The sequence below is a fragment of the Centruroides sculpturatus genome, unplaced genomic scaffold, assembly GCF_000671375.1.
Source record: "Centruroides sculpturatus isolate CEXI.00-Female unplaced genomic scaffold, Cexi_2.0 scaffold1200, whole genome shotgun sequence".
Classification (NCBI taxonomy): domain Eukaryota; kingdom Metazoa; phylum Arthropoda; class Arachnida; order Scorpiones; family Buthidae; genus Centruroides; species Centruroides sculpturatus.
In genome coordinates this window covers 171,372-186,438 of record NW_019385440.1, presented here as the reverse complement: position 1 = coordinate 186,438, position 15,067 = coordinate 171,372, and the positions used below count along the sequence as shown (strand labels likewise).

The window sequence follows — 15,067 nt, the reverse complement described above, 5'->3', positions numbered from 1 at the left end:
GATCAGTCTGGAGCCGATTAATAAAGTGTCATTCATATTCCGTTGAGAATAATGATATACAATGCTAATTAAACAGTGTAATCAGTTAACATAAGCCACCCACGCTCTTAAATGTCTATTAATAAAAGAATTTAATTGAATTTTAATGATGTAAACATACAGTAGGTTCTTGGGTTTTGTGGAGATAAACTGAAAAATTAAATAGTTGAAACATAAAATGAAACATGGTTGCAAAAATTTCCAGCTGCCCCCTCTTAAAGAACTTGTTTAATCGCTTTTTACAATGGATGTTGATTGATGAATATTCTGTTAGCATAATGATTTTTGCTTTTAAGCTTTAGACTTGTATAACAAAATAATGTAAAATTTTCGGAAATCGCAGTTTGGGACTAGCATTATCAGTTATAGCAGTACAGTATACAATGACCTATACACATAGAGATTCAGAATACGATAGGTTACAGGAAAATCAATTATTGTTCGTGGAAAATTACAAAACAATCCCACACAAATCCTGGATTATTTATATACTCTGTAATTAAAACTGTACAGACATCTTTGTTTGTTTGTTTGTTTGTTTGTTTTTCTTAATTGTTTTTTAATTCTAGTGGGGATCGATAGAAGAAGAATCGAAGATACATTTATTTAACAAAGAGACTGTCGATACTCCGTCTAAAACTATACACATAAAGAAAAATCTTTACATTAACAAAAGATGACTGATATTATTATTAATGTCTATTAATAATCAAATAATATCTATAATCTATTATACAAAGTGTCTCCTTTAAAATATGCACGGATATCTTTATTTTATTAACAGGATTTTATTTCGGGATATGTTCTTCAGTCTAGTGAAGGGCATAGTTCGAAATACTTCCCTGTTCATAGAATAAAAATGTCTTTTTTTTTTTTAAAAAAATGCAGTTCATAGGAAATAAAATTTAATTATCGCAGAACCATCAAAACCCAAGATGATAAGCTAATACAAAAACTTTAATATCTATTTTTAAAATATCAGTCATGCATTTATTTATACCAGTGTTTCTCAACCTCTAACGAATCGTCGCCCCCCTTCAACGTAGTATCGCCCCCTTCACTTCAAAATTCCGATGCCGAGGACAAAGACTAACGCCAAATTCGTACTGCATTGAATAGACTTGTGACTAGTATAATGTTGTTTGTTTAAATATTGTAAGATATAACGAATAAAATATCTAATTATTCTTAATATAATCTTTTACTATATCGCCCAGAAAATTGTTTTTCGCCCCCCAAAATATAAACTGTTACTAATCGCCCCCTCAACATGGAAAAACGCCCACATGGGGGCGATATCGCCCCCGTTGAGAAACACTGATTTATACACAATTGTCGAAAATACTACAACTAACGTACAAAACAGAGATTTTTGAAAGTAATAGATACCTTTATTGTTTTATGATTTCTTCGAGTGAGATACGAATCCAAAACGAAGAAAACGAATAAATTATTATATCAGAAGCTGAGTTAAATAAAGTCCTGAACAGGCAATTGGAACTTTTCATTATAAATTTTGAAAATTCGAAAGTAATGTTGATGCCTGATTCAATCGAGACCATCAGACAATTCGTTATGTGACCGTAGGGTCGGTGTCTCTTTGACACTACGTCAGGATATGACACCACCGAGTCTCGCAGGAATCGGAAATCGCGACTTTACGTCGTGCGAGCGGTAGTGGGTGAGCGGTTGGGTTCGGAGTAGAGGTGAGGAGAGAGACGAGGAAGTGACTCACTCGGACTCCATAGTAGCAAATAAATAACAATTTTAATTATAACAAAAGAAAATACAGATGACGAATCGCGGGTTGATAAATACCTTTCTTTTGGGTGGATGATCTGTAGTCAGATGACACCGGCGATGAAATGTTCGCTCAAAATAGTTCTGGGTCTTGTCACAGGAGCCCGGAGGTGTGAAGACACTGAAGTGGGGATGATATCCTTAAAGAGGCACAATATTAATCCTAGAGTCTTGGTCTCGGTATAAATCCTGGAGACTTGGTCTCGGTATAAATCCGGGAGGACGACTTTGGTGGAAAGACTTTGGAAACGACTCACTTCAGGTGTTTTTTCCGTTTTCTCTTGTTATTCCTCTTGGGTTTTTCCCAGGAGGTCAGGAGGTTGTTGTTAATGGTCTGGCGTCCAATATGGGCACTCTATCGAAAGTTTCGGGTGACACATCAGTGACTAGCTGGATCAACAAGGAACCAACTCCGTGGAAAATAATTTTTATGGCTTTTAGCCTAACTTGATAAAACGCTCGAATTTAGATGATTGAATTTCCCAATAATTAAAATTTAAAATAACACTTTAATGTGGATCTGTTCGTCCCTCACAGTTATGTAAGTTTTTCACGATACTAACCTTACATTTAATTTCAATACATGGTCATAAATTTTAATTTTTAATTTCACATTATATTTTTTAAACAGTTATGAAAAGACGGGCGATAAATTGCAGTAAAGGAGATTCGAACGATTTATCCGGTTGTTGGACGATAAAGTCCGACAATCGAATGAATCGTTCGAATGTAGATGGAAAATTTAAAAAGTTACTAATGAATGGTTTGAGGTATGAGCCTCATCGTAACATTTCACGTGTCGGTGATATCTCTTAGAGCTCACTTACCTTAGCCAGGTGACATCTCTCGACATCTTTCCCTACGACTTAATTTTAGACAAAATTCGTACTTTTAATTTACGTAATTAAAGTTCGCTCACCTCAACCACGTGAGATCTCTGACGTGTTTCCGAATAACTTTTCAGACTTGGAAGCGTCCGTGGACTACAGTTTGATACACATTGCATTTGTTACGTTTTTCGTAACACCGTAACATTCTACAACAAAATTCAACAACTCAAGATTTGGTAACGACGATTTATTTATTTTTATTTTGGATTAACTCCAAAAAAAAAACAAAACATAAATTATTAAATTACTTGTGCAGAAACTTTTAAACTTTTCTAGAAGTTATAGAATAGGAAATGCATGTATTAAAAATTTTAAGTATTGTGTACGTTATCCCTAATAAATCCTATTTTTTTGCAATTTATTCTTGTATTATTTATAAATATTATTGCATATACAGAATTATTTCAACTTGTCGGATATACGTGTGAGCCTTACATAGAAAATAAAGTTATTTTTAAGTTTTTTAATTAAAATTTTTGAATCACACCCACATGACAATGTTCGAATCGCGAGTTAAACAATTCTGTAAGGCAATTCTAACGTACAGTACTTGTTTGTATTTAGTTTATTCAGTTTAAGTTTCATTTCTAATGCTATATCTATGTAATAAGTGATTTCGCTGACATTATTTGATGCTTTCATATTATGAAAGTGCCATAATTAATTGTGTATTATTCAAAGATAAGCTGATCAGTTATCCGGCAGAAATTTCTGCCCGCTGAGTCTCAAGACGACTTAATCACCTAAATTAAATTTATTACAATAAAAATTACTTTGTGCAATTTATATTTAACTGTATTCTATTCTGAATCAAGATTTCATATTTTACTAATCTCTACTTCTATTTATTAGATTAATAGATTATGTAAATATACAATATTGCCCAAATATTAAAACAGCATATTTAATTTAAGAAAACTTTACTAGAAAAGTATATCTTATGATCTATGTTATAGGTTGCTGGAAGCGATTAAAAATAGATGCCAAAAAAGAGGCAGATAATAATCGACGTGCTGCACATATAACAGGTGGAGGACCAGCACCATTATCATTGAATCCCTCCACACAAGTGGTTTTATCTATTTTGGGTGACAGTATTGAACCGTTACCCAATCCGGATGATCCACCATCACCACTTATTATCACATATGAAAATAATACTGAATCACTTACAGCTACAAATGAATACTCTAGTTCAGAATTATTTTCACCTATAGTGGTAAGTGATGCGGCTGTCAGGAAAAATATGGAAGTTGCAGAAGTGGCAGATGATCCACCACCACCCAAAAGACAACGGTAACTAGTGTTCAGATAAAATAATAGTAAATATTAATAATTACTTTCTAAAAAAATAATTATTTATATTTATAGCATTAACTCATTAGAAAAATAGCTATTTAGCTAATGTTTGTGATTACAGAATCATGTTTAACATATATCAAATTAAATTAATTACTCTATTATTATGCTAATTTTAATACTGTATATAATAATAAACCTTACGTCAAGCTACTGTGTAACATTATGAAGCTGCCTAAGCCCGTCTTCTCTACACGCATTTATTATCTACCTCACATTAGTAAGTTTTTTAATTAATTTAATTATATCAAGGGCAAGAAGCAATTTTTTTATATTCTTTATATATATCAAATTCTTTATCACACTATTTTATATTGATTGTCGAAAAAGTCTGTAAGTTATAAACAGTTTTACATGAATACAACATATACAAGTATTTAATTAAAAATGTTATAAATAGCAACTGTTTAATGAAAATTTTTTAAGTAATACATTTATAGATTAACTTGCTTGATTACATAAATTTCATTTAATACTTGTTAAGTAAATTAAAACTGACTTTTTGTACTATTTGTGAAAAACACTGTAGTATGCTCTAATTGATAAACAAAAGGTAGTCTGTTACAAAAGTATAGGTACACCACTTAAAAGTCTCTTAAAAATTAATTTATCATAATAATAATTAAAATTATCATGACTAGGGTGAGATGTCATCATTTTTAACTGTCATGGTGGTTTTTTTTGAATGTTTTATTGAATGTTATATAAACATTTTCAACAATGCCTCATGGAACTGTACTTTAGGAGCAAGAAATACATAAAATTATGTACAGAAATCATAATTTAAATCTTTTTGAGGAAATATGGATGAATAAAACAATTGTTAGAATGTTTATTTAATTTGTTACATAGGTTATGTTAAGTAATATTTTTATTTAAAATGAATAAAAAGAGAATTATTTTGTCTATGATAGACTCACTCTTTATCAAAATTGTATGGTCCTGAAAAGGACCTTTTGTCAAAGTCCTAAAATACTGTTTCATTTAACTGAAATGTTGCAGTACAATAGATCTTCGAAGAGCAGATCTTGATCCAGATTACTCATTCATTCTTGAAGTTTCTTCCTCTATTTCTTCATTTAATTCCTCAATAAGAAATTCCTCCTCTTTAAATTCAATGGCCCAATTATGTAGAATTACTGTGGCTATTATTATGTTTAGCGTGTTGTCTAATTTAGTTCTTAGACAACTTCCAATGCACGGAAATCGTCTTTTCCAGACCCCAAATAATCTCTCGACGATATTTCTTGCTCGTGAATGAGCTTTGTTATACCGTCTTTCGGCATAATTTTGTGGGTGTAAAAATATGGTCATTAATTATGGCAAACACGGATACCCACTGTCACCAACCAGATATCCATTACAATATCCTTGATGTAGTTTTTCTCTAACGCTACTGTTAGAAAAAATTTTACTGTCATGTGTTGAACCGGGCCACCGAGCAACAATGTTTCTAATTTTCATTTTTCCATCACATATTACCTGAAATATACATTTAAACATGCATCAATTATATATTTTCATTAAAGTTATCAGTTTGAGGTATCAAAGATATTACTTGATATTTGTAATTTCATATGTCAAGGAAATAGTCAAGAATATAACTGTTTCATAACAAGACATAACAATGTTAGAAAAATATATAGGCCATTGTATATTTAATAGTTATTTAAGCTACAATAAATTACAGTTTATTACATTTTATCGAAATTTCACTTAATTATGAGGTTAAGAAAATCGCATATTTAAGTAAAGATGATATTGTATATAAATAATTCTCACCTGGCAGTTAATAGAATAATAGGATTTTCTATTATAAAAAAGTTGAGATGTACTGCTGTCAGGATACTGAATAGGAATATGAGTACAATCAATTACCCCAATTATTCCTGAAAAGTTATCCTTAAATAATAGAGAAAAATTGCGCGTAATAGTCGGAAGTTCGGATTGCGTCGGAAATAAAATTTCGGCATTCTTTAGATGTACTAATGCCTTTGAGACGTTTTGGACGGTTCTGATAATGACTTAACAATAATTAATAAATAATGCAATATATAACTTAATAGAAACGTTAAACAAGACCTCATTCTTATAAGCGTCTCTATCACTATACAAAAAACTTTTTAAATTTATTTAATAATAGTTTGATAGATACCTGCATACAGTAGAGACGTGAACTCCGATAAGATCACCGGATACCCTCTGGTAGCTTCCGGTGGCATAAAATCGTAATGCCGTTAATAACTGTTGTTCGGCAGTTAATGGTAATCCTCTTCCATCCACATGCCTAATTTCGTCGCCAACACGATTTAAGAAAAGTCGCTCTAACGCATTTTACAACTGTTGTTTCCAAAGAAACATTTTACTATCGAACAGGAAAGTCTTTGTGTTATATAAATTATTGCAAAACTTTCACGGATTATATTGACTGTGAATGAAGAACAAAGGGAGTTTGCATTGACTCGTGTGCAAGATTATCGAAAAATATATCAAGAAACATCGCCCAGCATATTCAAGTCTTGTAATTGAATGTTAGAGACATCTACTATATCGAAAACTTTTATATTCTCTGTTATTTATTTTTTTTTACTATTGATTAATATCCTCCACGTCACTCATCCTCGTGTTCGTGTTAAGCGTTCAAGTCGGCAAGGATTAATGTCATTCTATTGAGATGAAACTTCGTATTTTATTAATTCTGACTAAATGCAAAAACTTTAGTGGGTGGGCTCAAACGTTTTGACAATATACTATATAAAATAAAACAATTAAGACAAATATAAGCCATTTCTATTTGTATTGATAAATTTAGACGACAAATCTATAATAATTTATTGTCACAGAGACGTCATATAGTTGTGGCAAGCGAAGTTTTCAAGTAGTGTGATGTGACACGTTATTTACGCCTCCTCTGTCCGTTATAATACTCCACCATCCAAACGTGCTTAACCTGAACCCTACCACGAAGATTACAATTCGACCTACCTGCGTTACTCCCAGAATTTCGGGGGAATCAACTCGTTCAGCTTTAATGGTTCCTTAAGCCATTATCACTTAAAACAGCGTGAAATCCCTAATCTGTTCCTTTATGGTCAAATTATATTCGGTCCATTACTTCTTTGACTCAACAAGTAAACTATATTTACTTAATACAGCAAAATTCCGCACCACGTTTCTTCGTCGTTCGCAATTTTTAGCGGGAATAATTAATAAATTTTAAATAATTTCGTTATTTATAGTTTTTATTGATGTATATGAAGAAAGAATTTACGTTTATCATGTCTATTCTCGCACCCCATGTTTAAGTGTAGGAGTCAAGGAAGGGAATTTATCTTCACATATGAAAGGGAAACTTAAAAGCTAAAAGAAACATTACACTGGAAATATACATATACGAATTTCTATTCGAATATATACAATGGCAATCTTATCATATAGTATAGAAATTTGATACATACTGCGGTGGTAATAAAATATTAATTTTAATTAATTCAAAGTACGTTAAAATATAAAAATAAACGCACAATACTTATATTTATATTTTAGAAAATACAAGGAAAACGGCGGTTCCACGGCTTCCACGGACTTCACGCCACTGATATATAAATATATGGTTTACTTTCAATATTAATTCTACTCGAGAGAAAACGTGATAAACGAGTACAGAACGGGGCGATTCGCAATGGGCGACGGTAAATTGGGAGAAAGTAACTTAAAAAAAATGTTAATGAAAGAATTATTACTGCTCTTCTTGATGAAATGTATCGACTTCATTTTATCGAGCATTTTGTTGAATTTCTTTAGTTCGTGAAAATAGTACCAACGTTTAAAAAGTAAATAAAATAATAACCGAACTACTTTAAAATTCAGATTAAATGCTGATAACGTCTTGTAAATAATCACAATTATAATCTACAAATTTATATTGTTTTATGAATTATATTTCATAAATTTAATCTAAAACAATATGAGTAATATATCGTAAAATACGTTGATTATAATGAGAGACTATATGATCATTTGTCTATTATTATTATTATAAAATATATCGGTCCTAAAACACTAAAAATTAGGTAAAGTTACACCGTTTATTATAATCAACGTTAGGCTATTGTTATCAATTGTGATAATTACTCTGGAGGGACAAACGGTAAGTGTTGTTAGATATTTCATACTAAATAGATCCTATCTTCAAACTTAGTTGTAACTGGAGCATGCTTTTTATCTTTTACATGCCGTAAGGGCATGACAACAATTCTTAGAAAATACCTGTCTTGTATATTATTACTAGAAGACTTTCTACGGAGCTTAAACAGGTGTCTTCTACACTAACTTATAGTATAGGTCTGCTTCTACATGTGGGTGGTTAATCCGGCATCACATGTTTTTAGAAGTGAGAATGGATCATCGAGGCGATTGGCTACTTTTATGTCGAATTTTCTATTGGCATAATGTAAAGTTAAATTAACAATGACTTTTTAAAACACATTAAATTGACAGATGGAAAGTGTCTCCTGGGAGTGTTGCGGGAAATCGTATAAAATAGATGTTAAAAGCTTCATTAATTGAAATTACAAGCAAAATGTTTTGATGTATATCATGTTTCTAGATGTGTAATATTTTGGATCAGCATTACACCACATTATTTTTAAATAAATTAAAACCACGATTATTTTTTTGTGCTAATTAAGAATGTTTATAAAGTATTTTGCTACTTATAAATTAATTAACGAGATAGCTTAGTTGAAGGAATATCTGATTATTAAGATTTACATAAAAGATCAATCTAATAAGACATCTTCAAATTCATACGGGAGAGAAACCATTAACTCCGATTATTGTTTACAAAAAGTTTGCCTACAAATACAGTTTAAATTCTCACATGAAATATCATAAGCAAAGAGATTCTTAATTAATATAAATATTCTGAAAGTTTGAAATTTGAAAGAAATAATATAATTCCCAACCATTTTCTACGACTTTCAGCTTTTCTACCGGACAATATAACAAATTAAAAACTTACGGTGTAAAAAGAAAACCACATTCACTCCAAAGGGTTCGAAACAACAAGTATGCCAACATGAAACTAACACTCCCAGACCACACCACCTTCCCCGTTGTCCACAATGTAAATTATAAAGGTGTTAACTGATTGTGAAGTGACTTGAACGTCAAGCTGTTACTCGTAAGTACGTAATGGTCCACTTAGTTATATGCTAATTTCTTAGATACGTGAGATCGTAATAAATAGACGTATAAGGCCAGTTTTAATGTCGGATATACAGAATATACAAGTAATGCAATTAAAAAATTAAGTGCTCCTACGGAGAGGCGGTGACGTAAAGTCATGTGGCATCTGCAGCCAATTAGCATGATGATTTCTTTCTACTTCTAATCGCGTGTTGTCTTCGTTCTTCGACGTCATACTCGAGAGTTCAGTGCGGAAACGAGCCGAAGAAATGGCAGTTTCAGAGGTGCAGAGTCGGTAAGTATTTGTATTGTTTTCTGTTTATAGCTTTTCTATATGTGTCGGCGCAAAATAATTTTACGTGTTTTGTCATTGAGTATCGTATGTTTCTACTTTATAAAAAATTTGAGAAAGAAAGCGATGATGTACTGCTATCGAGAGCATAAAATATAACGTGATAAATGACATAAGTTAATTTTCTGTTTGTTATTTTTACTTATTTCATAACATATGCTCGCGTCAAATTAACATTCGCTTACTAAATTTTTATATATAAATTTTCTAGAATATTTAAACTAAAAGTATTTAATTAAGAAAAGTTTCAATTGTCTTACCAAAGACAGTGACTAAGCAAAACTTCACAAAAAGCTTATTCCCTTGTGTAAATAACCATCTGTTTACAATGTTCGAACTCGAGAAATAGACTGTTCCACTTTTAGGAGTCAAAGGGTTTAAGTAGCTTACAATTTCCCTACTCTTGGTGAAATTATTTTCGGTGTTTAAAGTTTGAGTTAATAAGCTGTGTTCACTTTTTAATATACAGAAGATTAATACTCATTTTTTTTCTACAAGATTTAATTCGGGAAGTTCAGTGTTTCTCAACATGTAAATCGCGGATTCCTCAGTTTCCTCAACTAGTAGGTGGGACGTTGAGTTCTAAATTGTAAAAGTGGTATTTATTTGTTTAAGGCAGTTGAATGAATGATAGAAAATGAATTACAGTTTGTAGAGATTTGATTAAAATTAATTTGATGCCAATATTTTTAATAATATATATTGTTTGTAATTATTCATATTAAGANAGGTCATTGTATGGTATACTCTTATAACTAATAATGCTAGTCCCAAACTACTATTTCCTGGAGTTTTCCATTATTTTGTTATACAAGCCTAAAGCTTCAAAGTAAAATGTCTTTATGCTAACATAATTTTAATCAGTTATCATTTATCTTAAAAAGTAATTAAACAAGTTCGTTAATCAACGTGTAAAAGTGGTATTTGTTTAATTAAGGCAGTTGAATGAATGAAAGAAAATAAATTACATTTTGTACAGAGATTTGATTAAAATTAATTTGATGCCAATATTTTTAATAATATATATTGTTTGTAATTATTCATATTAAGATCGAAATGTTTTAAAACAATTGATCTAATACGTGTTAAAGCAGCACTTTATAAACGTTATTTGTTCTATGCTTACAAGTTTCACATGAAAGTACCAAATAAAATTAGAGAAATTCACTTATTCGAACGGTTTATTATTTATCAGTTTACAAAGCAAGAAAAATCATGTTTAGAATGAATAGTAAGTAAGTAAGTAATCTTTATTGGCGTAGAAAGCTTTCGCCTGTTACAAGGGCGTTTTATTTTGAAGAAACACATATTAACATCTCATATAATAATTTTTATAACAATATTAATATTTTCTATTTACTAGTCTATATAATTATATTAATAATTTGTCATAATTATTATTTAATTAGTTGTTTTACGTAGTTATATATCATATAAATCGTGTTAACATCAGCTCTATCTAATGTCTTGTACGTTTCCAGCTCATTAGTACATTTAGCCAGTGACCCAATCTGCAGCCTTTGTAGTTTATCCTTTTTATTAATAATTTGTCATAATTATTATTTAATTAGTTGTTTAACGTAGTTATATAACATATAAATCGTGTTAACATCAACTCTATCTAATCTCTTGTACGTTTCCAGCTCACTAGTACATTTAGCCAGCGGCCCAATCTGGAGCCTTTGTAGTTTATCCTTTTCGTTACAGTTTTCACATAAAATATATTCATACATTCATACTTATATATTCATTCTGAATATATAAGTATGACAATGTTACGTTATACACTCCTTTTCCCTTGAAAGCGACGAAAAACTACATGATGTCACCCAGCATGGAATAGCCACGAGCAATGTGACTCGACGCGCTAGGTGGGCCTTTAACTAATAACTTATCATTTAAAGGCTTTCTCTTTTTTCTTCAATTTGTAATGTAAACCTGTAATTGTTCTTTGTGTGAATAAATAACACACACGGTGATAAAATTTAATTTTTACTTAATTACGGGGCGTCGATGTCCGTTTATTTACAACATACGAAATAAGTGACCTAAAGATTTTATCATCTGTTACTGAATATAACATGTAATTGTTAATTCTTTGTGAAATGAGACTTTCATAAGTTGTTTTCGGGTCGAGAAAAAATCACCAGCTTCCCCCTCTTAAAGAACTTGTTTAATCACTTTTTACAACGGAAATTGATCGATTAATATTATGTAAGCGTAATTTTTACTTTCAAGCTTTAAGGTTGTATAACAAAATCATGGAAAGTTCCAGGAATAAATTCAAATTACGATAGGTTACAGAAAAATCAATTATTGTTCGTAGAAGTAAATTATTCCACACGACTCCTGGATTATTTAAATTTTCGGTTAATGTTCAGGGTCGTAGACCGTCATGGCGGCTCTTCCTGTTTTAGCCTCGAAACCGGACCGCTTTGGAGACGACGTGTCACGTGACGACGCGAGCGAACGGCGGCGGCTGCTGCGTCGCGGCAGCGCTGAAGGCTCCCCGCTGATTCCAGCAAACGAAAGGAAACAGTGGGGACGCACGTTCTAACCTAACCTAACCTATTCTGATAAATTATCATAATTATTACCAATTATATTATTAGAATAGGTTAGGTTAGGTTAGAACGTGCGTCCCGACTGTTTCCTTTTCTTTTTGCGGAATCAGAGATGAGCCGCCATGAGTCTACGTATATGGACGTTAACCCGCGCGTCGGTTTTCCCCGTTTATCGCGGCGCAGCAGCCGCCGCCGTTCGCTCGCGTCGTCTCCAAAGCTGTCCGGTTTCGAGGCTAAAACAGGAAGAGCCGCCATGACGGTCTACGACCCTGAACACTAACCAAATTTTCTATTATTAAAACTTTAGAGAAGTTTTTTGTTTTTTTTAATTTTATTAAAGGTTTCAGTCGGGGAGTGATAGAAGAAGTATTGAAGATACATTTTTTAAATAATTAGCAAAAGTACCTTCCATACTCCGTCAAAAACAATACACATACACAAAAATCTTTACATTAACAAAAGTATTCATATTAGTATTAACAACTATTGATAATCAAATAATAACTCTGATCTATCATACAAAGCGTGTTCTTTAAAATATGCATGGATATCTTTATTCTATTAACAGGATTGTATTTTAGTCTACGCTCCTCCTCAGTCTACTGATGGATATATCAGGAAATACTTCTTTGTTCATAGAATAGAGATGTCTTTTCTTTTAAAACAATGCAGCGTTTTCTGCTAAGATAGCTCCTAAAAAATAAAACATCGATTTTGATGGTTTCGCGATAATCAAGATGATTTGCTAATACAAAAATTTTAATATCTATTTTTAAAATATTAGTCATGCATATATTATTCATACACCATTATCGGAAATACTACAACTAACGTACAGTACAACAGATATGTTTGTTTGAAAGTAATAATAAATATCTTTTTTGTTGTTTAGGATTTCTTCGAGTGAGATACGAATCCAAAACAAAGAAAACGAAGAAATTATTATATCAGAAGCTCAGTTAAATAAAGTCCTGAACAGGCAATTGGAACTTCATATTATATATTTTGAAAATTCAAAAGTACTGTTTATGCCTTATCCAATCGAGATCATCAAATTATTCGTTACGTAAGTTTTTCACGATACTTACCTTTCATTTAATTTCAATACACTGTCATAAATTATAATTTATATTTTTTAAACAGTTATGTACAGACGGAAGATCCCGGATTGACCTCTATTAAACACGCTTTCGATCTGTATCATCTAACTTTAAGATACGAGTTAGACCATTTAAGAAAAAAGTGCAGGTCATTTATCATTCGGAAAATAAAACTGGATACCGTGTGTGCAATCCACGATTTTGCATGTGAGATCAGTGATCTGTTCATAATTTATTTTTGCTGGGTAGCTTTCAACCAACACGGAGGAAAACTATTTACAACAGTCGACTTTATGTGCTGTAAAATTGCAACAATTGATAGACTACTATCTCGAGCGATATATGAATCAGTCAGTGAATTGCGTTTACTCGGAGCCGTGTATCAGTGGAGCATAGAGGAAGTTAAAAGAATATTAGGTGCAGTCAACTTTCATTCGATGAATGAAGAGTCGAAAAGAAATGAAATAAGAAATGTCATGAAGCCATTTATTGGAAAAGTCAGATTTCTTGCCATGAATGAAGACGAATTGCAATCTTGTGTTTTTACAATGAACTTGTTAAACGAAGTAGAAAAGAATCATATCTGGCGTGCTTTTAAGACTGCTAATTATTCCTTTTATCCCAGTTACTTCAGTCGAGAAACAAAAACAAGAAGCGGAATAAATTATCTTAATTTGTTCTCCTACATAAATCGTGGAGATCCTTTTAGGGTCGCAAACGGCAAGATGAAAGGTTACATATATTTTAGCAGCGAAGTAGTTGTGAGAGAAGATTGTTACGTCACGGCTCTTCGATTTCCGGTGAAGCTTGGCGAAAGTTTTCCAATGTGCGTAAATGCATATATTAACAATTTGGACAACGAGTATTTTACATTTGAATCTGTTTGCAATCCAGAAGGAGTAGCAAATCTGCTAACGAAGTTGTATCTAAAAAAACATTGGTCAATTCGTTTCTTTGCTTTTTTTTACCGCGCTGAATATGTCCAACCCGATATCGAGTTTTCACCTGAACTGAGTTACTTTGTGAGCGACGAAGGAACAGATGCCAGGAAATTTGAAGAGAAAATTCTAATCGGTGACAGAAACCTTATGAATAATATTTACTTTTCGGTTGATTTATATTTTTAAAGTTAAAAGTTTCTCTGAAAAAAAGCAAAATCTGAACGAGAATATGATTATTTTTTACTGTATCACTAAAATTTCTGCAAAATGTGTGTGTACGTAAATAGAACAACGAATTACAGAAAACAAAATTTAAAGTGTTTATTAATGAAACTTTTTTTTCAGAAAAGTATATTGTCATTAGTTGAGTTGTTTATAATACAATATTTAGTATTTACAAATATATCATCATTAAGAACGTTTGTAATTGTCAGCATTTTAATGATAATTATGTTCGTTATTTTTATTTTTTATTGCAGTAGATGTTCGAAAAACAAATATAATTGCAATCTTACAGTATTAATTTTTTTCTTCGTGTTAATGACGATAGAAATATCAAAAGTTAAGAAGAATTTTCGTATAAATGTAAGAGCTATTCGATATCCACATTTGATTAAACAAAAATAAACAGTAGTAATAAAAAATTTTCTTATATTTTTTTTTGTAAATTTTAGATACTGATAATGAATTTTCTATTTATAAATCATACATTTTTGAAGATATATTGAATTATTCCAACATAAATTCTTATATTTAAATTAATATTTTTTCTTTGATTTAAAATTTGTTAATTATTGATACATGAGATTACTCAATTATCTCCAATTCAATT

General features: G+C 31.2%; 1 protein-coding gene across 1 annotated transcript; it reads left to right on the top strand.

Annotated features, from left to right (window-relative positions):
- Window positions 1-9,520: 9,520 nt before the first annotated feature.
- Window positions 9,521-14,863, top strand: LOC111639018. Its single transcript, XM_023384797.1, has 3 exons — window positions 9,521-9,573; window positions 13,087-13,260; window positions 13,338-14,863. Exons 1-3 carry the CDS (start codon window positions 9,548-9,550, stop codon window positions 14,419-14,421), a joined length of 1,284 nt encoding a protein of 427 aa, XP_023240565.1. The 5' UTR covers window positions 9,521-9,547; the 3' UTR covers window positions 14,422-14,863.
- The last annotated feature ends 204 nt before the right edge of the window (window positions 14,864-15,067 follow it).